Raw genomic sequence first — 27,867 nt, forward strand, 5'->3', positions numbered from 1 at the left:
TGAGATTTGATTTCTCCCGCCCTGGCTCTGTGTCTCCCGGTGGAAAGGATTTCTTACTTATTTCTATCGTATGTTGAAAAAATAGCCTTAGATAGCACCAGAGAACATCTAGAATCCTAGGAACTTCGCGCTTCGCACACATCAACTTGGAGTCTCCCGTTTGCTAGGGGTTTCGGGCGGGAGAATCTCCAGATCGTCTTGTAAATATGTATATTAAAAAAAAAAAATGTCTTTTTAGCTATGTTTCAATCAGATTCAACTACATTTTCAAATGTTAAAGGTGCACTCACTTCAAGCTGTGCTTACTGAGTTGTCACCTCCAGTTTGTCATTACTGAATTGTTACTGCTGTTTAATACACGAATTGATCTGGAAATAAATGTTCTATTGTTCTATTGAGATCAGAAGGTGCTTGGGGTTGGAGTCTCTGCTATGGATACATATATATGGATGTTAATGAAACAGAACGCAGGCTTTTATCCAACAGTTGGAAAGATTTTTTAGTGGAATGTTACAGATAGTAATACAAACTAACTTGTTAGAGTAACGTTAAACTAATTTTACACGTTACAAAAATAGGACACCGATCGTGATCGTCCCTTCAATACATGCACAGTCAGCTGTCACACAGTGTCAGTGAAACATGTCATGAGCGGATTGAGTGACAGTCAGTTTTAGCACATGGGTAATAGAATGCATTTCTTGCGATTACCTGCAAAAACATAGATCTCGATCTCTACGACATCAGAATGAAACAGGATGTTGGTTGAACGACTGGCCTTACAGTCAGTCCGCAGCGCTGGCTAATCCCGTCTATCTTACCCAGCACGTATCAAATAAGTCAATTGGACGACGGGTCCGGGTGATCATGTCCATGTCGTCTGCTAAATCGCGTACTTATCGTGCGTGGTTGCGCCACATCTTACTGTTGAGTTCTACGTGTACTGGTGAATGCACTACTAGTACATCGGTGTGTGTACGTGTGTGTGTGTACCGTGTGTGTGTGCGTACAGTGTGTAGTTGTGTTCGTACAGTACGTAAAATTTACGCTGGGATGAATGGGATCAACCAACTGACTGGAGCTGGAGAGCGTCGCGTCGCTATCACAAAAGCAGAATGAATATTTTACCGAAGAAAAGGTAGGGGATTTTATTTGAACTTCACGTTTACAAACTCACTGAAAAGCCTGAAGTTTTGGCCATAGTATTAGTAGTACCCATATGATGTTTCAATGTACGTATTTTTACGAATTGAAAATTATCAAAAGAACATACTCACGTTCATGATGTGGTCCCATACATTCACTATCATGCTGGTTTATGAAATTGCATAAATAAAATAAAAACAGTCAGCGACAACACTATAAATCTAGACCTATGTCACTGCCACAACAGCACTAAAATGTAGAGTCTGTAAACTGGTTATAGTGAACCTCGCGTACATTTTATTTTGTAGAACCTATGTTGAAATTCACCTAAATTTACGTTATAACGCTAGAACCAGTAGTAGCCTGACCAGACACTGTGCTGCGCACAGGGTCTGACATGTGTTAGTGTTTCAACGTTGTAAACGACCGTCACTATTGACGGCAAAATCACATAAAATACCTTTTATTTTGTATGATTTTAAGAGTAATATAATTTGCAACACTTACCTACAGCGTATTTTCCTGATGGTTGAGTTGAATTCGGCGTTTTGTTGGTATCCAGACCTTATTGTTGAATTTTTTCGGAGTAGATCGTGCGGTGGCATCTTTTCCTTCGAGAGCTTCACAAAAGCAACAAACTACTACGCATGCGCATTCAGAAGTGGTTGCTTTTTACGTACGCCCGTGCGCCCGTGCGTTTCATGTGTTACGTAAAGCTTGTAGTAGATCCGCGCGTGCTGCACCGGCAATGATTTGAACTTTTTTAGTCGGGGTCATCCGACTATCTCATCACTTCCGCCCCGACTACCTACGTTGTAGTATACGAGAGTGAATGCCATTCATATAACACGCAGATGAGGAGTGAAGCAGTAAGGACGTTTACAGACCTGATTTCAGCCATAGACTTCGGTAAGTTTTAGACGTAATTAAACAAAAAATCGCATACCGGTTATTGAATGATGGTCATAGATTACGATAATTCCTTATATTTTAGTTTTCCACGATTAATAAAGATATTCATGAAGGAAACAGTGAACGATAACAACGTCCGCGAAGGAAAAGAGGTGCAGCGCTGTCGCCAGCGCTGCGTGTAGTTAGAACAGTAGAAGTCAAAGGGTCTTCGAAATTTTCTCAAGATGATAAAACGTGTTGATCAATGATTGTTGTGACTTGTGTGTGTCCTTGATCTTGTTGATGTAGAGTCTAAGTTGTAAGTTATATAGGGTGCCTATTAAGAAATGACCTCGTCGACTGTTACATTTGGTCTCTACCTGCGCTGTGCATGGCACATTGATGAAAGACTAAATTTACAAGACTTCCTATTGCTGTGTGACATGCTGTGAATAAAATTTTACATGTGAAATAAACAAGATTTCACACTACTTATAAAGAAATGTAAAGACGATATGGCAGCATCATATTTTTAGGCTGTACACACTGCTCTGAGTGCTGGTAATGGTATGAGCAACTCATTATACCACCTTGCTCGTATGTCCCAATATCAAATACAATTGTACTTTCAAAGTCATCAGGGAGAAAGTTGTTATGAATGGTCGTAAAAAGTAGACAAATTGAAGTATTGCGGTGAAATCATCTGCCATTCTCTTGTTGTCTTACCTTTTAGTTGGCATGTGCGGAATCGAGACAATATCACAAGAGTGAAGAGAGATGAAGCCCAAGCAGCGGAGGAAGAGAAGAAAAAGGAAGCAAGAATTGCCCTTGCTGTGAGTATGTGACTATGTCCTTCATGTTATGACATCAAGAAAGACATTTAATGGTATTACATGGATTATTTTTTATTTGAATTATGCACTTGTCAATGTAATGACGCACCCCACTACCCCCGGACATGGGTGCGTCATGGTCATTTTTTGACTGACCACACGGGGTTTTTGACGCACCCCCACAGTCACTTTTTGACGGACCACACGGGGTTTTTGACGAACACCACAGTCACTTTTTTGACGGACAACACAGGGTTTTTGACGAACACCTAGGTCACTCTCTTGACGGACATCCTCGGTACATTTCACGCACCCCGTAAATACTGAAAGGATTTTTGCATACGCTTTATTCACGCAATTTCATTTTCTTTCGGTTCGTAAACACAATTTGTCAAAGTTTCGGCAAGTTTCCCTTACCCTGGCCCTGTAAGCACCGTACCGTCATTCACCGTACATCACTCTGCTGCTACGATATTCCGAATGTATGTGCATGCAATCCATAGTCACCTGGCCATGACTTGTCTGCAGATGCGCTGTATGTGCGCGGCCATTTCTAGTCCGGTTGAATGCAACACATGGACGATGTACGTTCGATGAGGAATAACGAGCACGCTGCTCACTTGCGAATTGCACAGCCATGACAGCGTTAGCGAGCGAGTCGCGCACCACTAACACTCGACTTGCCTGCTAATATATACTGCAGGTACGCGCAGTACGCACCACGCAACGGTATACCAAAGATCGTATACGGAATTCCGTATACGATCTCTATTTAGTACTGTGAGGTTGAAATCGTTATATAGCTAAACAGTCCGTCTGGCTTGAGATTGAGTATGCGTGATTTCATGAGTTTGTTGGAAAGAAAATGTGAGGAGAAAGGGTGGCTTTTAAATCATTTGCTTGCCAGATTCGGGCAAGCATTTTTCCCTCTTAGGCCTACTCCAAAACGCTTCCCGACTTTGATTTTCACTTGCCGCGGGAAAGCGCTCACCGTAAATTCACTCGCGGTACGTACGTGTATCCGGTACTGGTAGCGTGCAAAAATGCGTGCAGTTTTCCATAGCCAAGTGCATACCATGACGCACCCCTCGGTTCAGAATAATGCGTGTTATTTTCCATAGCCAAGTGACGTACCATGACGCACCCCTCGGTCAAAAATTTGACAACAATGATGGGATTTTGACGCACCTCTCGGTCAAAAATTTGACGGACATAGCTGGTAAAATGACGCACACCTGGGTCACAAATTTGACGGACCAAATGAGTCATTACATTGACAAGTGCATTATGCTAATCAAAAAGTAATAAAATCATTTGCAGTAAATGTTGAGATGAAATTAATATCATAAATTATTTTTGATTTGTGCAAATGGCAGGGAACAAATCTTTTCTTCTTCTTGTTTTTTCTTGATTTCGGAATTGTAACATGATTTACAGATGTGTTTTAGCATCTCAATTAAAAGTAGAGTTATAATCTAACCTGATGTTAGTTTTGATCGTATAATGAAACAACCTATTTTCTAAAATCTCCTCTTTGTTTCTTTTTCAATTCAGGAACAAGAGGCACGGACAGAACTGTTGCGAGTGAGAGCTAGAAGCAAGCCCTCAGCAGGTCTCGTTCACTCACAACCACCAGCCCTCAACAGTGCAGCTGCAGAGGATGTGCCACCTACTCAAGCATTTTTAGGGGATCATATCAACTTCTTTGCGGACATTGAGTCAGGGGTAAGCTTTCCAAGAGTCAAGTGCACAGTGCGAAAAATAAATTCCAGAGTGGCACTGCAACTGTGTGCATTGGCCTTCTACAGTATGATGCTGACTGTATCAAATTAGGTAGGCCAATCCAAATTGCAATATATTTGCAAGAAATATGTTTGTTGTGTGTACATGTACATAAAGGAAGATATTAGGATATGCACATAGATTCATACATAGACGGATAGGAAAATTTTAGATAGAATATGAGTCTGTCAAGCAAGTGCAATATTTCTCTGGGAAGTTCTGTACAGTTTTGTAGTTGTTTTTGTCGTTGCTCACTGGAATGTATCAAAGTGGTGCAGTAAATGTGATTGTATTATTTTGTAGAGTTTGATTGCATAATGAGTTAACTGCATTCTGTATGCTATAGAAAGAAAATAAAAATAAAATATGTGATATTTTTAATCATAACTTCAAGAATATTCCTGGTTATGTAACAAGTGAGGTATCGCTGGAAAGGTTTTATTTTAGCTGTCTGATGATGGGCTTTGAATTGTTTGAAAATGCAGAGCTGCCAAGTCTCCCTGATAATGTCAAAATCTGTTCATGTCTGAATAAGAGAATATTAAAATCTCCCTGATTTGGGAATTATTTTCGCCCATTGAAATGCATATAACACACAGATATCTCCCTGATTGCCATGTGGAATCTCCCTGATTTTGATGTGGGAATGTTGGCAGACCTGAAAATGGTACTTAACCCATTTTGCAAACTTGTTGTTTTCACAGAGTAAGACTGCAACAACCAATCAAGACAATGAAGCTGAGAAGAAGCAGGAGCAGGAGGCCTATGAGAAGAAGATTGGTCTCCTGACCTACCTTGGCCAGAGTTCTGCGGAGTCTCAGACCGTCAAGCCTTGGTACCAACAGGGGAGGCAAACGGAACAGGACCAGTCAGAAACAAACGACATAGAGTGAGATCAAAAGAGATTCAGTTGCTACCAATATCAAAATGATTATATGTTTTGAGGGAAAACAAAATATGTATGTGTAAATTTCATGATTAAAAAGAAATGGTATTCTCCTTGTGCACTGATCTGTGATTTCTTTGGCAGGGAATTTATTTCCCTTGCATAACAACACACTATTTTGTGTGTGTGTGTGTGGGTGTGTGTGTGTAATGTTGTATTCTGCACAAATGTCAGACTTGTTATGCGTATGTGCACATGTGTGTCTTTCCTCTCTTTTTTGTCTCTCTATCTGATCTATCCATCTACACTCAACCATGCCAAAGTCTATTTGGACTGAAGAAATAGCTTTGACTTATGAGGGATTCAAATCAACGGAATATAAAGAGAAGGGACTTTAAAAGACCTTCGACTTAGGCAATTATTCGACTTATGCGAGGTCGACTTAAGTAAGGTTGACTGTATTAATCTATATGTCAGTCTACATTCTGCAGTAATTTGTGGGAAGCATTATGCTCAATTTTTACTTTTCGTACATTTATTTATCAATTTCAGCACAAATGACTTGAAAAGAAAAGCATCTCTGGATCCGATGAATGACATGCTGCGGTTTCTTGGGAAGAAATCTAAAAAGGATGGTACTGGGAGCAAGACTACTGTTGATCAAACTACTTCCTTGACAAAGACATCAGTTCCTAAGGCAAGTACAGAATCACAATAGATATGAATGTAGACATGATATGTTTTTGTTGTCTGAAATATAATTTCAGTTTCACAATGTGTTATATCTGTGAAAAAGAAGCTGCAGTTATCATCACAGAATTTTCTTCCATTAAACTAAAGATCCTCTGTGGAGGAAAATTTATATACTATAACACTTTCAGGGGGTAGACTCCCCAGCAAACACATAGTATGCAGAATGTAGCAGTCTGGTATACAGTGATGGTATCCTTTCTACTCTACTAAATATTAGGACAACTGGACAATTTTATGGGTAATTATGTTTGTGTGAAATATTCTGTACTGTTCGATCAGTTACATGAGGATCTGTATAGTATTTGATTTGAATTTAGGCTGTAATTGATATTATGATCAAGTGTGTATGTGTGGTAAAATGTGAAACCTTCTTTTTGTGTTGCAGTTTTCTGTATTAACAAACAAATATGCTAGTGATAACTATGATTTGTGAAAGTGGATTGTGAATATCAACTGGAATGTCAATGCTACATGAGTATTATGGCTAATTGAGCATGCTCTGCTCACATTACAATGCAATACACTCTCCAGCATTTCTCAATAATAAATTATGACTATGGCTCAACTGGTCTTCCTTAGCAAGAGATTGCATTACTCCTCATGTATGTACACCCACAACATTTACGGTAACAGATGGCTGTGCTGTTAAATCTGGTGCGCCCTGTCAGTGGGATAAAGAAATTCCAGATATCTCTGTACCATCCCTCACAAGCAACTTTTGAAACTACTGAATGGCAAGTTCATGCAATATACATGTATATTCACACCACTGTACAATGTGAAGTGGTGTGGAACCAGTTGTGTGCAATTTGTTATCATACAGGACATTTCTTTCTTTTTCTTTTTTTCGTTATCACATACTTTTACAATTCTTATACCAGATACTGTGCAATAATGCATCCATGTTTCCTTTTTTTTTCAGGATACATCAAGTGCAGAGAGCATCCTGTCTATGTTCAGCAAATACAGGAGCAAGTCAGAGGGTGATCGCAGCAAAGAGAAGGATTCCCACAAACATCATAAGAGCAAGAAGAAGAAAAAGCGACACGATACCAGCCGGAAATCCCACAGAGACTCCAGGGGACACCGCAAAAACTCTCACAAGGACAAAAAGCACAAGAAGCACAAACAAAGATCAAGGTCTCGGCGCAGTGACAGTGATGAGGAGAGTTCTAGTGAAAGTGGGACAGAGAGCGACAGTCCACGGGCAAAGAAGTCTGCTCCATCCAGACCGAGCATTGAACAGCTGCGGGCGGAGCGGCTGAGGAGAGAGGCGGCCGAGAGGGCGAAAACAGAAAGGCTGTTGTCGGGGAAACCACTCGAGGAGAAACCTGTGACGCAGAGCATCACCGACAAACTTGATGGACGGTACAATTCCCAGTTTAACCCTCACTTGGCGAGGAAGCACCAGCCAAAACAGCCCTTGTTCTAGACATTCATGTACTTCTGGAGGATTGGGACTGTTTGGAGAAGCAGAGGAAAATACTTGATGTGTGGTTTTTCATTGACCAAGTGTGCACCTGCCACTAAAGGAAACAATTTGTAACTTACTGAATGGACTTTTATATCTAATAGAGTTTGATCCTGGTGATCATGTATATGTAAGGTTGCTTTGTCAAGTCATAGCATGTGGGAAAAAAAAACACATTTTGAATAGACATCATGTGTGCAAATGTGGAGAATGAACATAATCAATACACTTGCTAGACAAATATTGAATTTTTAATGACATCAAGATGTCAAATCTTTTCTCATGTGCTTTTTTCCCCAATGTTAACACTCTAAAGTTTGTGTAAAGGTCCCCTGACATCCAGTACATTTGGCTTCTGCTGATTTGACTAGTTCTGCAAATCACAATCTGTGGAACAGTGTAAACAATATACAGTGTATTATGTTATCACAAGTTTTTTTTTTTTTCTATCTTAATCCGTAAGTTTTTTCTGTGCCCAATACTAGCATCCGCATACCAGGGTCTGTTCCTCAAAGCAAGTCACTTGCCTTTCATGATATCATCAACCACAAAGTCAGCTGAAATGAGCATCACAATACAGGTGTGCACCAATCTGTCTCTCTACTCATCAGTCACTAGGAGCACAAGTCACTCTATCTCTTTACTGTCCAGGCACTAATTAATATCTTTAGTAACTGGCATGTTAGTACAAGAGCTGCGGCTGACTGATGTGTGTGTGTGTGTGTGTGTGTGTGTGTGTGTGTGTGTGTGTGGGTGGGTGTGGGTGTCAGTTTGCCTGTTTTCATGACTGTTTTCCCTTCCAAGGTTTCACAGCCTTTTCTCTTTTGCTGGTGGTGTACGAGCACTCCTTGTCTTACAAAATATGTTGGGCAAACTGATGGTGTGGCACACTGGCACCCCTCTCCTCAGAGAGCCTAGCAGATTAAATTTCAGGGGTGCCACACCTGCTTAAACATAGAACTTTACAAAAGGATACCCATGGAATGGAATGCCTATTAAATAGCAGGGCTGTGGACAATCTGCTGCAACAATGTGAATTTGTTCAATGACACAGTATCACCTGTCTCGTCTATGTGAGCTGGTGCACCAGTTTGTGGCAAGTTGCATGTCATTGGGTATTGTTATTCACATTTCAGCTGACTACATCACCCAGTACATCATGAAAGCCATGAGAAAATTTCCAGGAGTTCAACTTAGTAGGTGCAGAAAAATTGAAATTAATGATTTTTTAAAAAGATTTGCTGCATATTTCATTACATCAATAATACAATTCCTGAATTTGTGATGTAAACACATTGACTGTAAAAGTGCATAGTTTCGCACAAGGAATTTTTTAGCACTGGGCTGGGTAAGATGAATTTCATGTGCTTTGATTCCGTGGAATCAAGACATTTAATAGTGACAGAGACTCCAACCCTAAGCACCTTCTGATCTGGAGATTCTCCCGCCTGAAACCCGTAGCAAACGGGAGACTCCAAGTTGATGTGTACGAAGCACAAAGTTCCAAGGTTTCTAGATGCCCTCTGGTGCTATCTAAGGCTTATTTTTTCAACATATGATAGCAATAAGTAAGAAATCCTTTCCAATGGGAGACACAGAGCCAGGGCGGGAGAAATTAAATCTCAAGCGGGAGAACGGGAGATTTTGCAAAAATGGGTTTTCGGCGGGAGATCTCTCGTCGAAAACGGGAGAGTTGGAGTCTCTGTAGTGAGCCACGTAACAAGCAAAAATATTCATGTACTTATTATTTTCAATCTAGCTTCTGGTCGCAGGAAATGCACGAAAACTTCAAGACTGCAAAGATTTCCACTTTTACAGTAAATCAGCAAAATCATGGACACAGGATGGGAATTTTATGTCAGCAGGCTTTTAACACATAAATGATAATGAAAAACCAGACTTCGTTGAATCCTTGTTTACACTCATACAAATGTTTATTCAGATTGTTATAATTTACATAATAAAATACACTTTATACAATGATCAAGCTTCCAGTCTCTTTTTCTTGTGCGGAAAACCACAAAAATATAGCAGGTGCCTTTGTCACCAGCCTGACATTACAAAGCTCTGAAAGCGCTCAAATTACACTTCAGAACTCAAAGCACTACACTGGAGGAAATTCCATAAACTGCAGTGATTGTGAAGTACACATAGTTGTGACAGTAAAAGTGCTGGCATTCATGTCATCAGTTACACTCACTAGCATGTACTCAAGAATCAGGAGTGACAGTATGTGTAAGACTGCCAACAGCTCAAAATTTGTTTTGCATTTGATTGATACCAATAGGGCAATCCTGTTACAAAAACCTCACATACAGCAGTTGATGTTGTCGGGGGAGATTTCATACCATCTGACACTACAGGACATGTGGATATCTGGTAGGGAACGAGGAACTTTGTTTATATAATAGTGATGACAAGCCTAGGCTTAGACACTGATGCACAGGTGGGGGTAATAACCATTTTTATTGATGTCTTCCTGGAGCGATAGAAAACGTAAAGAGGACATCAATTTTGACTCCTTTCTATGATACCACGTCAATGACATAAAAGCACTACAGGATGGTACACTGACATTAAGAAAATATGTCTTGGAAAGATTTCCTTCTATCTCAAACATTGGCCTGCAATATTGAGTACTTTGAATCTTTGGTAACCCACATGATAAAAGGATGGAGAGGTAGAAGAATATACACCTTCAGTAAGATTTACTGGTAATTTCTTCTAATTTTCAAGTCACTTTTGAAAAAAGGAATGGAAAGGTGAATGTTCATGTCTTGTCATTCACTGCCGCTAGTTTCAGGAGAAGAATATCATTATGTTAATCGTAATACGTAAGAAGATGCCAATGTTTACAAACTTAAGAACATACACTACATAATTTGGAATTTGCTTGTATGAATCTATACCAGTGTCAGATAAGATTTTAGCCCCTATGCTGACCATGCCCTGGTATCATAGTCCAAACGATGATGGCAGCTTCCTCTTTGGTGTGGCAAGACTGGATTCCTCTTTCCTCCCTGGGGTGGCTATCTTTAACCTAGTCAGAAAACACGGATGAATAATCAGAAAGGTAGACCAGTTAGTAACCACAGAAGAAGCCTGTGAAATTAGGACCTGGCCGTATTGTAGGTATCGTTGTGTGGTTTGTTGATTGAAACTGCAGTGACAAGGAAATTCAAGAATATTATAGACTGAATAGAAGCTCTGGGTTGAAAATAGCAAAGACGGCAAAAACTTAAATCGAAATTCCAAGCGCTTACAAGAAGAGTTTCTGTGGTTGATTTTCTGAATGACATTGTGCCAGTGTCTACGTAAGTGTTATTCCATACCATATGAAAATTAGAACAAAAAGAACAAAAGAGCTATAGCATGTCAGAATAAAAAAATAAAAATAAATAAAAAGCTTTGGCATATTTTAAGTCTCACATGTTATGCACAAAATATTCATATTAGTTCCAAACACACAATTGAGAAAGTGATGATATCAGTAATGGGGGGGGGGGGGGGGGGGTTAATTGCATTGGTAGAAGAGCTAAGAGAGATCTTGATCAACTAAATAATTTGACATCACTGCAAATGATACCAGTTTATACAGGCAGGTTATAAACACACAGTATCCACTGGAATTGACAAATTGTTAACATCATGTTTTGACAAATAAATCGTTCGGAGAAACCAAATAAAAACATATGAATGAAAGGATTGTATACAGTTGAACCGCGTTATAACAAAACCCTCTTGATGTACTGTAAAACCAGAAGTGTGTGTGCGCATTTTAATATAAAATCGCATAATATAAATTGCATGTGAAAGTTCTTGTCTACATTATATGCATTGAATGCCAGTGGCATTTTGCAAAAATTTCATGCAGCGAAAGTATCTTGCTGTACAGTAGTGAGAAACCTGCAATAACAAGGTAATTGTCCTGATTTCTAGGTCCTCATTATGAAGGAGGTTCCGCTGTATTATATTCATGTATCATTAACTGCTTTATGGTTTGTATGTGTCGGGGTTTGCAAAGCTACATTAGTTGTCTTTAAAAGGAATGCCCCACCTCTTGGATGTCTTGATGCGCCGCAGTGTAGCCTCCTCCTTCCTGGCCCGTAGCTCCTCCGTTGCTAGGGCCATCTCCTCCTCCATGGCGGACTGTTCAGCCTTGGCTGCTTGTCGTCCCTCCTGGAAAAATAGAAAATGACAGATGCAGGAACAATGTCAACGCACTCTTCCCTCCTCCACCTTCCAATTATCAAGGCATCTTTTCAGGCATAGTACCTCAATTCAAATTATTTTCATATTTCTTCCACAGAACATAAAAATAAGAAAAACACAGATGGTCTTTGGCATAATATATTTTGAAGATGAAAATTAATGGTAATTAACAAATGAAAAGCATGTACTGAAATCATTCTATCATCTATGTTCTGAGAAAGAAAAAAAAGAGGGGCCCACTAAAAAGTTGTGCACATTATGGACAACCCTTGCAATCGATTCAAAACGTGCAGACTTTCTTAATTACAAAAGTAAAATGCAGAAATTCAAGACAAGCCAGACTTCTGGTACAAGTAATAGAATCCCTTGCAACACGGTTTGACCAATCCAATTCTGGACAGTCACAAAGTCATACTCCAACATGTACTTTTGATCCCATTAAATCTCGCTCACCAAAGCTAAGAGATGTCTTTGAAAAACAACAACAAACAAGCAAAGCTATATACAGCACCTACTGACAAAGTAGTGAGTTTAAATACTGTGCAGTGATGTGACGTATAGTGTAAGTCAGTTGGCAAAGTCTTACTTATCACAGATTTGACAAAACTCGGGGTATACAAGCTCTATCCTGCTTAGATTAAGCCCATCCTCTTTGTTTCCTGAGATAAACAAACACTTATTTTTCCTTCTATTCGTTTTGTCTTATTACGCTGAGCACGATATGTTAGTTGCTCTTTCACAGCTTTGTGATTACATTGATTGTGATTGTGAATGACACAACATACGTGTAATTCAAACTGGATAATATCGTCGGTTGAGAATGATAAGGGCATTAAGTGACCACAAAACCCATAGTGTTCGAGAAGACTTAAAGCCCTTCTCATTCTCAACAGACGATATGATATAAGTTCAAGACAAGCATGTATCAATTTTCATTGCATCACTCACGAAAAAACCCAAAAAGTCCATATAGGTTGAGTAGATAACAGCATAACCACGGGCTATTCTTCATAAAGACCATATTAAAGCTCACGGGATTCATTTCCACATTCTGCTCTTTGCGCTTGGAAAAATGTATATAAGTCAGTGGGGGAGGAGGGAAATAATCTATTTGGATGAGGAACAAAAAGGTTTCTATGGTTACTCACCATTCTCGTCTTGCCCTTCTCCTTGATGCTGTAGAACATGGGACCCAGCTCAGCTAGCCATTCCCCTTCCACTGCTGTTACACACTGCATGTATTCCTGTAGAACGGCACACACGACATGCACAGATTTACATTAGAGTACATGATATCATATTTTATAAAATACCGAAGAATTCTGGCCATCTGATTGGTCGACTGCTCATCACATGACATTTGCTACAAAGTACCACTGCAAGATACTGTAAAACGAGGAATGTTCGCTAGCATTTTAATTTCGCGAATTTCGCGAGCGCCAAGATTCGCGAAATTAAAATGCACGCGAAAGTTCTTGTCTACACTATATGCATTGAATGCCAGTGGTAGTTGGCGAAAATTTCATGCCGCAACAAAGGCCGTCGGCTCCGATTTGCGAAAAATTCATGCCGCGAATATATCATGTTTTACAGTATCAACATGCAACAGCATTCTAAACGAGGGCAGATTAACTGGAATATCAGCTGCAGAGCAAAGTGCAGGAGAGTTTACCTTGGAGGTCATGACAAGTTCGTGGTAGATGATGTACTCTGGTGTAAATCCCATGCCAAAGAGGGCGCTTGTCGGGTGAAGGTGGCACGGCATGCCCGTGCGAACGTTGACATACTCTCCAATACCCTGGCAATACAAAAAAAAAAAGGAAAAGAAAAAAATATACATATATTGTAAATAACACAAAATAAACCATCAACACACGGGCTATGTGTCCTGTTGGAAATTAGAAGCAAACGGATGACCAATCTCTAGATCATTCTTTGATGTGTGTGTCTGTTTGTGTGTGCATGTGGTCCCCAAGTTAATGTTGTCTGACAGCCAATTTGTAGGGAAATATGTGAGGGATTTGTCCCACATGCAAAATGATGATGATGATGATGATGATGATGATGATGATGATGATAATGATGATGAAGAATAGGTGGAGGGCAGGATGGAGGCAGGCAATGGACAAATATTAAAACAGAAGAAGAGGGACGAAGATGGGGAGGAGGAAGAGGAACATGAGTAAAACAGACAAAACAAAAAAAACAAAAGGCTGAATGATAAGGCTCAGATGACAAGGTTTTTGTTTTTGTTTTCTTTAATCTCACCTTGAGTTTGGCCGCCTGGTGAAAGAAGGCGGAACAGATGCACTTGCGTATCAAGTCCCAGCTAGAGCCACAGGAGACCAGTTCCATCCCCTGCTGGTCCATGATGTCCTTCAGCTGCTGCCTCACCTCCCGCACCTTGCGCATCGCCTTGATGTGGATGAAGTGCTCGGACGACCACACCGACGAGTAGCTGTAGAGGGCGACATTTTAGGAAATGCGTGCATGTAGAGACAACTTCTCAAAGACTCTAGTGTATAAAACTTAGAAGGGGAATGAAGTGATCCTTGGGCTCCATTAGTACAAAAGCTATGCTGCATTTGGTTGTTGTGGTTTTTTTTTTTTCAACTCAAAATGTTCCCCTGCAAAGTACCACAGAAATTTTCAAATGCAGGGCACTCCTGTTATAAAAAACATGAATATAACAAAATTTAGTTACAATGAAGTAAAACTTCAGGTCCAAAATTATTATCTTTAAAGTCTATGATACAAATTTTCTTCTGGTTATAAAGAAATTTTGATATGAAAATTGCTTGTCCTGAGGACTTCGTTACACCAGAAGTTGCCTGTATTGTATACTGCATTTTTGACACTCAAATCACGAGCCATTCTTAAAATGCATGATGCAACCACAAAGGCTAAGTGAAAAAATGTTCACAGCTGATCAAGGCTTAGAAGCAGACAAATCCTAAAGAGAGCCTGGAAAGCAGGACATGAAATCTTCTGACACTCACTGGTTGTTCTTCCACTGCTGGTAGACATTGAGATAGGTCAAATGGTCACTCTCGGGGACAGAGAACTTTTCTCTGGCCTGGTCACTCTCCTCCTCCCTACCCTTTGGCCGATAGAAGATGGACGGCACGGACAGCATCGACACGATAGTCTGCAAGACAACAATACAGGATGGAAGAGTTTACAAAATGGTACCTCTAACAATGGCTTACAGAAATCTTAAGCTCATTTAAAATCTTAAGATACAGTGTCCAGAAACTTGAGCCAAGTGAAGCATATCATTATTATAATTTTTTGTTAAAGCATAACTTGATATATGCTGCAGATGAATTTATGTGTGTTAGGACTTATGAGTTCATTTTTAAATAGGTATCAAACAAAGCTAGCCAAACAGAGCTGTTCATCGATGGCTAAAAAGCTAATCCTACTTCTTCTGAAGTAGGAATCTCTTTATCCTCTCTCTATCATAAACATCTTGATTCATCTTAAGCTGCATTATTCTGAATGAACATGCTTGAGATTTCTGATCATTGAAACTGTAAGAGGCTATTTGTAAAAGAAAATACATCTGTTTTTCAGAAAAAAAAAAAATAACAATGAGTAATCAATTTCACCAATGGATGATTTTCTGGAAAGAGAGGAGACTAGGCCAAAGATTTTAGCATCCCCTTAATTTTCTGGTATCAGATTTACAATAACCCAGGATTGAAATTCAGATTGTGTGCTAATATACATACCAGGGCTTCGGCACTGCACCCCATCTCACATGCGACGATGAGGAATTTGGACAGGGCTGGGTCCAGGGGAAACTCCACCATCTGTCTCCCGATGGGGGTCAGCTGACCTGTGTTATCCAGAGCACTGAGGATCCACAGCTGGTACATGGAATTTAGCATGTTGTCCTGCAGAGGAAGCAAGAGAACAGGTGTTTTATGACATAACATTAAGATTACATTGCATTGGTCATGTGAAGCCTATGTGTCATCCTACACAATCAGCACAACTTGATAACTTATATTTTATGTAGCCATTCACATGTTAATTACAATTTTCATCTTGTACTGCAGCTCTCGTTATCCTTGACCATCATCCCTCCAAAATCAAAACACTACCATCATCACCACCATGAGAATAAACACTTTAATGATCTTTATCACCAAACTATCAACATCACCGTAGACATCATCCCCACTGCTACCATTATCACCCCACCTGTGGCATCATTATCACTGCTATCATCATCACAACCAGTGACATCATTATAACTGCTGCCATCATCACGACCAGTGACATCATCATCACTGCTACAACCATCATTACCATCCCTGACAGCATCATCACAAGTGACATCATTATCGCTGCTACAATCATTATCATTTCTGACATCACAATCATCACAACCTGTGACAACATCATCACTGCTACCATCATCACAATCACCACTGACATCATCACTGCTACCACCCTCACAACTGACATCATCATTTCTGCTACCATCATCACCACCACCAATGACATCATTAACACCTCTACCATCATTACTACCACCTATGACATCATTACCAGTACCATCATCACCACCATCACTGCCATCATTACTGCTATCATCATAATCACTGCTATCATCATAATCACGGCACCTGATATCATTCTGCTACCATCATCATCATCAATGACATCATCACTCCTACCTTTATAATTACCACCAATGACATCATCACTGCTATCATCTTCATCATCACTAACATAATCATCACTACCACCACTGACATCATCATCAATACCACCGTTATCATCACAACCATTCACATCATCATCACTGCTTCATTTATCACTGGTCCCATCATCACATCCAGTAACAGTATTATCACTGGTAACACTATCACCACCAGACATCATCATCACTGGAACCATCATCATCATCATCATCATCATCACTGTCTTCTCTGACATCATTAGTTATTACCTTTAACCTCACATAACCATTCTTGCTGTAACTCTGCTATAATCACTGCCGTCATCACTATTATCATTATCATCCTCAGTATGACCACTGTGGAATTCATCATCGACATCCCTGTCATCAAGAATGGTTATCACAATCACCGACTCGAGTGCAACAATCGTTTTTGTCATTGTGACTCTCCTACAGCTGCTCTCTCCAGCTGGTGGTACTACACACCTGTGGAGGCGGGTCCATGAAGTGGAAGAGCAGGAGGTCGTCGACCCCGAGGGACTTGAGGAGGAGCACGACGTTGGCCAGGTTGGTCCGCTGGATCTCCGGCACCGTGGTGGTCAGCAGCTCGTTCTTGTAGGCGCTCTCCGTGTACAACCTGAAGCACTGACTGCAGGACAGGCAGTGGTTCAAGACATGAGAAGAAACATCTCAGCTCTTCATGTTTTAAGACAAAACATAGTTATCAATAGGGCTCCAAATTAATCTTCCATCATTTTGGAATTTGCTTCGAACACATCAAAGGGTCTACCAAGAAACTTACCCAGCTGATGAGATTTGCCAGGATGATAAGTCGTTTTGGAGTGTTTCGAGATCAAAAGTGTGGAATAATTTCAATCATATTACCCAACTTTTCTTCCAGAAGAGCCTTCCCTGTTAACCACATATTCAGGATTATGGGATGGTACAGGGTAACGTGATGATCGATCATGCCCTTGCAGCTGTATTTTCCATAAAGCTGCATTCGATTCACTCTAGCACGGAAGATCGATGGATATCCCTGTGGCCTGGTTTGTTGATTACTGTTAATCAATCATGAAAAATTACATAGCAACCATGATGGAGTAAGCTCTGAGATTGTGGACTTCTGGTGAACCTTTTCGACTAATATTTCGCATGTTTGTCATTACCCAAGTAATATTGTGTTATTACAGCATATTTTTTACATTTCTTATGCATACATTTTCAATGTACATTTTAGAACAATAATTGACAGTTGTGCTCAAGAAAGAGACAAAAATAACAAATAATAATAATAAAAAAAAAATATGTGAGATCATCATGCTCTTACCCTGGTCCAGTCCTGCCCGCCCTCCCAGATCTCTGCCTTGCATTGGCCTGGCTGATAGGGTAGACCTGCAGGGCATCCATACCAATGCGAGGGTTGTACACCTTCAGCTTGCAGTATCCGGCATCCACCACAAACATGATCCCATCCACTGCAAAGAGGGAGGCATGAACACAGAGTTTACACACTTGAAACTCGAATTAACCTCAGCATTACCTTTATTGTTTACTTTGTTTATTGCTGGGGAGTTATTGAATCACAAAGATTAATACTTCTTATTCACTTTTTTTACTTGTCAAACTTTACTTGTCAAATCATGATGGGGGGGGGGGGGTTGAGTGTTTTCTTGATGAAATTGAATGTCTGCATGTAGTTGCTAGTTTCCTTCAGTTGAAATAAACAAAATCAGATACAGAGACTCCGACTCTCCTGCTTTTGGTGGGAGATCTCCCGCCGAAAGCCCATTTTTGCAAAATCTCCCGTTCTCCCGCTTGAGATTTAATTCCTCCCGCCCTGGCTCTGTGTCTCCCGTTAGAAAGGATTTCTTACTTACTGCCATCGTATGTTGAAAAATAAGCCTTAGATAGCACGAGAGAGCATCTAGAACCCTAGAGCTTGCAAGGAACTTCGCGCTCATGATGTGCAAGCGCACATCAACTCGGAGTCTCCCATTTGCTAAGGGTTTCAGGTGGGAGAATATCCAGATCAGAAGGTGCTTGGGCTTGGAGTCTCTGCAGATATGGTGCACTTCTTTTTACCAGCTGAACATATTCTTGCAGTAAGCATTTGCATTTTTAGAGAGACACAGATAAAGATAGGAAGAATGAAGAAAGTAAGACAAAGAGAGAAGGAAGATAGGAATATATAACAGATGGGAAGAGACACACAGTGATAGAGAAATGAGACATATGGACACTAGGTATACAGAAAGCAAGAAAGAGAAATGTGGTAAGCGAGAGGGAGATATGAAGATAGAGAGAAAAAAAAGAAAGATAGGAATATAACAGTTACGAGACACGCATTGATAGAGAAATATGGAGACATACACTACAAACACAGAGAAAGAAGGATAAAGATGGGTAGAGAGAGAGGAGAGAGAGATTGATGGATAGATAGATAGATAGATAGATAGATAGATAGATAGATAGAGATAGATAGATAGATAGATAGATAGATAGATATAGATAGATAGATATAGATAGATAGATATATAGATAGATAGATAGATATAGATAGATAGATATAGATAGATAGGTAGATAGATAGACAGATAGATAGATAAATAGATAGATATAGATAGATAGATATATAGATAGATAGATAGATAGATATAGATAGATAGGTAGATAGATAGATAGATAGATAGATAGATAGATAGATAGATAAATAGATGGATAGACAGAAAGATAGTAAGCAAATAATCAATGTTGGTTAAGGTGATGGGACAAACTATCACTTCTGAGGCGATCTGGATGTAGCTATCTTTCCGAAGTACAGCTGAGGAAAGATAGCGTACACATTCAGATCGCCGAGGAAGTGATAGTTTGTCTCATTGCCTGAAACTAAAAGTTGATTATTTGCTTTATATTCCACATCTAGGGTCCTAGATATTCCCATTTTATTCCACATCTGAAACTGTTTTAGCTGTCTTACGGTATCCTCAGGGCTTAGGCTGGGTAACTTAATTTAGATGTATGCGCATAGATGACAAAACAATGAATTTGCTCCGCGCCCCACGAGTGGCACCGAAAGAAAAGTGCGTTGCACTGTGGTCTATCACTTGACCCAGGTCAAATAATAGACCACAGTGCAACGCACTTTTATTTTGCGCGTACTCAAAATTGTAAGTTATATCACGCGTTAGGACGGTGTGGACTAAGAGATCAGCGAAACAAAATTACTATCATCATAGAGTGTAATGAACTTTTCTTCTCAGGTGATGTGATGGGCAAAACTACGCTTCATCACGTGATCAGCTCTTGACCAATCCTATAGCAAGATTCTTAGTATGTGGAATATAAATCTAGATAGATAGATAGACAGACAGACAGACAAACAGATAGATAGATAGATAGATAGATAGACAGACAGATAGATAGATCTAGATAGATAGATAGATAGATAGATAGATAGATAGATAGACAGACAGATCGATAGATAGTCAGAATTAATGGAGCCATTCAAAGAGGCCAACCCACCTGTCAGTGATGTTTCTGCTATGTTGGTGGCCACAACACACTTCCTCACCCCATCAGGGGCCTTCTGGAAGATCTTGGCCTGGAGATCGGAGGGCAGCTGAGAGTAGATGGGTAGAATAGCCAGCTGAGGGGCATTCTCCAGCTCCCCAAGACGTTCTGGTTTTAGGAAGTGAAGGGAAAACATTTCATCAGAACATCCAATTACAGCATTGAGTCGATAAACATCTGACAAAACTACATGTCATAGTGAAAATTCTGGAAGAGTTTCTGTTATAAGCCATGTACAGTACATTTCAGGTCAGCTCACATACTCCTTGAGATGAAAACACTTCCTATGATCTCATTGTAAAAACAAACAAACAAACAAACAACTTTTACAGTAGCTGAGAACCAGAAGACTTCTAGCTATATTTCAAACAAACATCGCAAATCCTCAAGCACCTAATGGTTTCTTCAAATGTCAACCCCTCTCTCCTCATTGATGGAAGGTAGTAAATTTCAAACCAGTTTGCATGAGTTTTAATGATCTGATTGTTCCTTTCGGGACTTTAGGGACTTTCACTTGCAGAGAGGGGTGATAAGGAGATGATATGGCCCAGGCAAAACAAACACACACACATTGCAACCACACCCGACATTTGCCCACACCAATGCACACACAACATATATTAAAGGGGGTGGTGAGCAGGCAGTAGGTAGTGATTTTCTAGAGGGGCAATCCCCGGTGGTTCAGCGTAAAGTGGTCAACATCTTTCTGTTTCTGAACCTACAGTACATTCAGATAATTTCTCACACTATCTTCCTCATCTTGTGAAAGTCAAATGTATTATAAAGCTTTTTGAGAATACTGTACATGGCATATATTTTGCGGGACTTTTATTTTCGTGAAATTCACATGTCAGATGCTAACTTGCAAATTAGGTAGCACACAAAAATATTAAGTCTGACCCCTACATGAATGCTACATGCATGCGTACATTTCTGCATCCATTGCCGTATTCAATAATCAAGAATTTAACCACTCAATGAAATATTGGGAAGTCCCGACACATGAAAAATTAGATTCTCTTGACATATGGCAAATACAGTCTCTTGGCTGGAGACATCATGTACATATAAATCAGGACTTTGTCTGTTTTACATCATTCTCTTGAGCAAGACAGGTTCTTTGCCTGATTACTGAAACCTCTCACTGTTGTGTATCAATGTGAAAGCAGGGGAAATTTGAGTTTTTTTTACCAACACACAGACAATTCTGCTGCAGTGGAATTTCCTTTCTATCTCTTCTTTTTACTTACACACTAAAGTAATGCCATATGATGCACATAACATGTTTATCATATCATGAATGTAACATCACATCCGAACTCAGCATTTTCCATGCTTTTATGTGCCCTACTCTTCCCTCTATGTAGCACATGCTACAGTGCATTGTGCTAGGCTACTGCAATACATTGTAGCTTGCATTTATGCATCACTGTGAGTTTCACCTTCTCTTACAGCCATTTGTGTTCAGGGAATTTTTGTCTATATACTTTTTTAATTGTATTCAGTTTCTATCATGTATGTGGCAATGTATTTCATTATGCTATGCTTGTTTTTGTTGTTAATTTGATTTGACTGATTGGCTCATTGTTGTCTTGAAGGGTTATTTTTTATTCTTGTTGTTGTTGTAACATTCCTTTCACAGCCTCGCTGAAATACAGCCTTACCTAGCTGATCGTAGACACCTTATCCTGCAATTAAATAAAATACGACAAACAAACAAACGTTCTTTGTGACCTTCAACCCCCGACCTTACCTGAAATGAGGTCGCAGGTGACCTCGATGTCTTCCTGACCCGGCATGAAGACGAGGATGTCGCCGGGTGGTGGCTGAAGATGGATCTGGATGGCCTGTTTGACCGCCGCATCCACATAGTCCTCCACCACATTCTTACTGAAGAGGGTGTCCACGGGGAACGTCCTGCCTGGTATCTATGGCAACCGAGACATAGACATTGACCGCATCAGCTCAATTTTGATTCCTCCTCTAAACCCAAGAAGATGATGCTAAATCCACAACCCTTCATTAAGGATGAAATTATTTTGTTAATTGCATACTGTGCACATGTAAGTGCATTATTTTGCATATAACACCCACAGCATAAACACATTCTTACTTATCAGGAGGTTGTAGGTTTGAATCCTGCCTGAGGATGTATGCCCATGATTTCTTTTGTCATTGCTACAACTAAAACACTGATCAATTCAGTGCTTATTTACATCGATGTAGGGCAATGTGTTAATCAGTTGGCATATTCTTATTTTTTCGAATAAAATCACTCACAATTGTTTTTTTCTCTTTCACTATCAATGCCACATACTGGACAAGGGTATCAAATGTCATTCTGAAGTCCTAAGTAATAATATTCAGCTCCACAAACCATCCTTCAATGACAAATTGCTGTATAAAAGAAACAAAAACAAAAAAACAATGACATCATCACTTTGTTCATATGATCTCAATTTATGCTGTGCTCTTATTGATGTTCCAACATTTTTTCTCTTTATTTTGAACAAAAATATACAAAAGCCAACTGAACGAATCTTCAGTGCCACGAAGTATTACTGTTGAATAATGCAAAGTATTATACTGATTGGGTTGAACTGCCTTGGTCTATAATTGATTAACAAACAATTATGAGACTCGCTATGAAGCTGACGTTCAAATTCATTGCTTAAGTGCATGTGCCATGATGGATATATATGTCTCTGTTTTGCAAAGCATGAAAGCATTACTTTATCGTTGCAATTGTAATCTCACTCAGGCATCACACCAAAAGATTAATTTATTCTTGCATATATGGCACAGTGTGTCTGATTGCTATAATTTGCTAATTATTGCTAATCATCTGGGGTGAACCACGAGGAGTCGGGATATCATTCGCTCATTTTCATGCGTGGGTGTGGGAAGGGAGAATACTTCATTGGGTAAGCGGCCTGCTCTTTGAGATGAGTGAATGAAGTGGAATCTTTCAAGGTAAAACATAGTTCTGGTAACAGTTTGAGGACCCATCTTGCACCATTTCATATTTGCTTGCAATTTAACATAAGGGTCTACCAAGAAACTTACTGTACCTGGCTGACACAATCTGCCAGGATGATGAGTTGTTTTGGAGTATTTTGAAATTAAAAGTATAGAATAATAAAAGTTGGTTCACCGACTTTTATTCCATGGAGGATCCAGGCTAACTCGGACCCGGGGACAACTCGGCCCTATTTCAGACAATTTACATGCAGTTCATGATCGCCATATTTTATACATAGGTGCATGTTCATTTTGTAAGTGCGCCAAAGAGATTCTATTCTAGAACTTCCTTGATGCGCGCGTCGTATCAACTCGGCCCCTAACTGTGACCAGCCAGAATGTAAAGTGCTTCCATAGTACAACTGTACAATTCAGAGGGACAACTCAGCCCCGCCGTCAAAGTGAGGCCGAGTTGTCCCCGAGTCCGAGTTTGCCTGACCCCTATCAGGTAAGTTCTGAGATTGTGACTCTGGTGAACCTTTTTAATTAATATTTTGCATTTTTGTCGTTACCCAACGAATACAGTAAAAGTGGAAATTTTCACGGTGTTGAAATTTTCACGCATTTCGCATTTTTCCTTGCATATGTTCCTGTGCGTGATGTCTTGATTCCGCGGAATTAAAAACACGCTACACTCCTCTTACCTGGCCAAGCGCGAAAAATTAGTCGCGCTAAAATATCCACTTTTACAGTATCTTGTTATTACAGCGTCATTCCACACATTTCTTATACATATGTGTACATTTTGGAGCGAAATTTAACTGTTTTGCAGGTGTACGAGAACTATGTTTTATCTTTAACATGCATGACTTCAGGTGAGTCATGTCTAACTCATACACAGGACCTTCATTTATAGTCCGATCCGAGCTAACAGAGTGTTTTGCCTCTTACTAGAGGGGCCCTGAATGCTTGCACACAACCTTGCTCAGTAAGATTTGGCAATCAAACCCGGTACCCATGGATCTTGAGGCAGACACACTACCGACTGAGCCAAATCACCACCTACACCTTCTCTTGCACAGCAAGCTATCTCACCTCAAAGACTGGCACATTGCCAAAGAATGTGGCAAATTTCTCGGAGTCCATTGTTGCCGAGGTGACAATCAGTTTCAGGTCTGTGCGGCGGGCTACAACCTACAATGAGCAGCAAGGGAAGACAAGTCATAAAACAAAAACTCTGTATATTCAAACTTTTTAGATACTGTAAGACATGATATATTCGCGGCACGAAATTTTCGCGAATTGGAGCCGACGGCCATTTTCGTGGCAAGAAATTTTCGCGAATTGCTTCTTGCGTTAAATGCATATAGTGTAGATAAGAAATTTCGCGTGCATTTTAATTTCGCGAATCTTGCCGCTCGCGAAATTCGCGAAATTAAAATGCACGCGAACATTTCTCGTTTTACAGTATATTCTGCCATCACTCTTCAAAGTCATGCAGGAATGAAATCTGCAAGGAACTGCATACATCAAGAGCAATGTATTCTATAAAAACTTGGATTTTGAATAGCAAATACATATCTTCTTCTGTGCTTTTATAATAAATAGATAGATGGATAGACAGACAAATATATGGATAGATAAACCCATAGATGAAATGCACAGCAGGGCAGATAGACCATTAGATGGATAAATGAGTAGATTGGCTGATAATATAAAATTAAAAGAGATATGCAAGAGGGGAAAATACAGATGGTACACACGAACATATCCCATGCCATTTATAAAATATTCATCATTGTGATATGGCTGTTATGACTGCATTCATTTTTAATTATATGTCAAGCGGAGATGCACCTTTTTGAGCCTGACTGGCGCTCTGTGGAAAGAGCTCATCAATCTTCAATCATATTCCGCTCATTACACTGATTACACCACAATAAATATTTGAGGGCAGCTATGACAAATTGGGCAATTATTGTATTGTCTAATTGCAGTCATATATAACAGAACCTTTTAATGTTACTCTAATCATGGCACATATGAAGGGACACTCACTAAAACGACAGTATGATGCAACTTTTTGCACACAATAAAAAAGTACTAAAATTTGTACATTATGAGGCATGTTACAATGCCTATTCCAACTAGTGTTGACTTCCAAACTACCTGCTCAAATTCAACTCTGTTCAGACAAAGGGTGATCAAACAAAGGATATCTGCAATCACTTTGATGCTTAACTCATTTCATGATACAAGTACAAGATGAGAGAGAGAGAGAAGAGAGACAATACATTTTAAGTGCTAGATTATAAAATTCAAGTTTGGGAAGGTAGTAATGTCTGAGGAATGCACTGTCCTTTCATAGTGACATATTCCATCCATTACTGGGAACACTTGGAAAAACACTTCCTTGCAAAACAACAGCAGAATATATTGCCCTAGTTGCTAGCAACACATTGTACATGCTGAAATTGAGTGTGGTGCTGTCCTGGTGCTGTCCCACCCCCATCCCCATCCCCATGCCCCCTTCCAAAACACAACAACAGCAACAAATTCAATCCCTTACATTATGATCATTAATGCTATCTCACTGTTTCACACTGGACAAAGCAATAAGCAGTGCTTGTGTCTTTTGATATGACAAATTGATGATAATAAGATACTCCTTCTGCGACAGATTAATGTCTCTGAGTTCTGGGCATCTGTTTGAAAATGGCACTGACCTCCCTGAGAAGACCAAAGAGGACGTCCGTGTTGAGGGAGCGCTCGTGAGCCTCGTCCATGATGATGGCACTGTAGTGGTCCAGGTCCGACTCGCGCAGGGACTCACGTAACAGGATTCCGTCGGTCATGTACTTGATCAGAGTTTTCTGAAAGGAACAGGTCCGGGCAATGCATGACAATCTCTTGGATAGGTATTTGATTTTTTTGGGGGGGGTAAAACTAAAATTGAACACACTATAAACACATGGCAATCTATTCAAGTTTATGTTATTAAAAACGTACTTCATTTAAACAAATCAAAATAAAAAACTCCCATGGTCTTCATACTTTTATTTTGGACATTATACACAAATTTCACTTTTCTTTTTTTTTCAATGATTTCCCCATTATTTCTGTATTTGCTAATCAAAAAATTCCACTGAACGGTGGTACCATGTATATTTCCTATGGCTCTGGATTCAGGGTTTGGTTTTGTTTTCTTCATGATTTGCAAATCGGCAAGTAAAGATTCTTAATACAAACTTTGGTTACCAAAATTCAGTATTATGTTACACAATTTCCGAATATTTCGCTGATATTTACAAACAAGGATTCTTGCTTTAGGAAAAAAAAAAGATTGGCAACATGTTTTCAGAACTTCACCAGCAGCTAATGACTTGTGCTCTGTATAATGGTGGGTAACAAGGTGAACTTAGGAGAGCACTGAATGTGCCATACAGTGGCAGGCAGCACTGTGTGTGCTGGTTCACACACATTTAAAGGTAAGCATCTAGAACACTACATAAAAATACATGCAGGACTTGAATGTACACACATAAGAGCCATTCACAGCAGAACTCCAGTAAATGTGTTTTTAAAAACTGTTCCTTACATGGACAACATATTGCAGTATGGAATAATTTTGTTTACTGCAGAAAAGAGAACAGTAAATTTGTGCTGTATAAGAATGACAATAGTACCTACAATATCATGATTTACGTTGCTTGAAAGTGAAACTCATTTATTCCTGAAACCGTGTTTGTTATTGTCCTGCTTACTTGAAGATAAATCATGACCAAAAAAAAAAATAATCCCGTCCGGCATTTACCTCACTCGTGACGTCTTCGAACCGAATGGCGTAGCCGACGTCCTCGCCCAAGGTGACGTCCATCTCCTCACTGACTCGCTTGGCCACCGACATGGCGGCCACACGTCTGGGTTGGGTGCAGCCTATCATGCCGTACTTGCTGTAGCTGTCTTCATGAAGATACTGGAAAAAAAAAAACAACGACAAACATAAACTATTGACGAGATCAAGTGCTACCCTTCTCCTCCCTCCCCTTGAGAAAACGCACTCCTTACTACAATGTATATAATAGCAGCATGAAATACCTACACATAACATTTTTTAAAAGTAATATTACAAAAGGCATTTATGGTTTGGAGATTACTGTGAGGGGAAAGCCGATTGACTTAAAGCGACTCATCATGATGTGAATACTAGTATGTCACACAATCATGGCCTGCAAGATAATGATTTCTTTTCTTCCTTTGTTTTTGCCACAATATTGTTGAAAAACATCTGCATTGCAATGTTTCATATATTATGCGAACATATAGAAGCGTAGCATTCCCCACGTTTTGACAAGCCAGAAGGACACTCTAGTAGTAGACTTGTTTCTACATCAAACAGAACACAGGAAGATGTTATAACAAACAAACGAACAATACATGCAGAAGCCAGCACCTCCTTTCCACTTTTGCGGCAAGTCTGCACTAGCAATACGTGCAGAAGAAACATCTTGCCATGTACTGCCTAAAAAGCATACCAGCAAAAACCTTTCTGATTTAATACAGAGAGGTGAACAGAGTGCCCTATCACTAGGTAATGGGATCGTGAGATTTGAATGGAATGATGTTTGTGAATGGAATGATGTTTGCGACTGATGTTTGCGACTGC

General features: G+C 39.8%; 2 protein-coding genes across 2 annotated transcripts in view; one reads left to right on the forward strand and one right to left on the reverse strand.

Moving 5' to 3' along the window:
• The first annotated feature begins 1,099 nt into the window (after window positions 1–1,099).
• On the forward strand, window positions 1,100–7,728 carry LOC139735897 (uncharacterized). The gene is made up of 6 exons (XM_071646656.1): window positions 1,100–1,138; window positions 2,771–2,870; window positions 4,425–4,595; window positions 5,357–5,541; window positions 6,091–6,235; window positions 7,214–7,728. Exons 1-6 carry the CDS (start codon window positions 1,116–1,118, stop codon window positions 7,721–7,723), a joined length of 1,134 nt encoding a protein of 377 aa, XP_071502757.1. The 5' UTR covers window positions 1,100–1,115; the 3' UTR covers window positions 7,724–7,728.
• A 2,334-nt stretch (window positions 7,729–10,062) lies between these two features.
• Window positions 10,063–27,867, reverse strand: part of LOC139736761 (pre-mRNA-splicing factor ATP-dependent RNA helicase PRP16-like) — a 30,776-nt gene continuing 12,971 nt past the window's right edge. Inside the window, exons 12-25 of the mRNA XM_071647460.1 lie at window positions 27,016–27,177; window positions 25,928–26,074; window positions 24,297–24,395; window positions 21,994–22,168; window positions 20,193–20,348; window positions 17,998–18,145; window positions 17,154–17,316; window positions 15,709–15,873; window positions 14,974–15,122; window positions 14,243–14,432; window positions 13,647–13,772; window positions 13,123–13,218; window positions 11,820–11,941; window positions 10,063–10,802 (exon numbers count right to left, since the gene is read on the reverse strand). Of these exons, the coding sequence (XP_071503561.1) occupies window positions 10,718–10,802; window positions 11,820–11,941; window positions 13,123–13,218; window positions 13,647–13,772; window positions 14,243–14,432; window positions 14,974–15,122; window positions 15,709–15,873; window positions 17,154–17,316; window positions 17,998–18,145; window positions 20,193–20,348; window positions 21,994–22,168; window positions 24,297–24,395; window positions 25,928–26,074; window positions 27,016–27,177 (1,983 nt within the window). The 3' untranslated portion in view covers window positions 10,063–10,717. The remainder of the gene's footprint in view (window positions 10,803–11,819; window positions 11,942–13,122; window positions 13,219–13,646; window positions 13,773–14,242; window positions 14,433–14,973; window positions 15,123–15,708; window positions 15,874–17,153; window positions 17,317–17,997; window positions 18,146–20,192; window positions 20,349–21,993; window positions 22,169–24,296; window positions 24,396–25,927; window positions 26,075–27,015; window positions 27,178–27,867) is intronic.

The sequence above is a fragment of the Diadema antillarum genome, unplaced genomic scaffold, assembly GCF_040938485.1.
Source record: "Diadema antillarum isolate AM-2024a unplaced genomic scaffold, OU_Dant_1.0 scf00000028, whole genome shotgun sequence".
NCBI classification, from domain to species: Eukaryota; Metazoa; Echinodermata; class Echinoidea; order Diadematoida; family Diadematidae; genus Diadema; species Diadema antillarum.

What these genes read in the sequence shown, in the direction of transcription:
- LOC139735897 (XM_071646656.1), top strand. Translation starts at nt 1,116, where the DNA reads ATGAATATTTTACCGAAGAAAAG. An exon ending in AAGCAAGAATTGCCCTTGCT is followed by an intron (nt 2,871 to 4,424) that starts GTGAGTATGTGA and finishes TTTTCAATTCAG; the next exon opens with GAACAAGAGGCACGGACAGA. An exon ending in TTGCGGACATTGAGTCAGGG is followed by an intron (nt 4,596 to 5,356) that starts GTAAGCTTTCCA and finishes TTGTTTTCACAG; the next exon opens with AGTAAGACTGCAACAACCAA.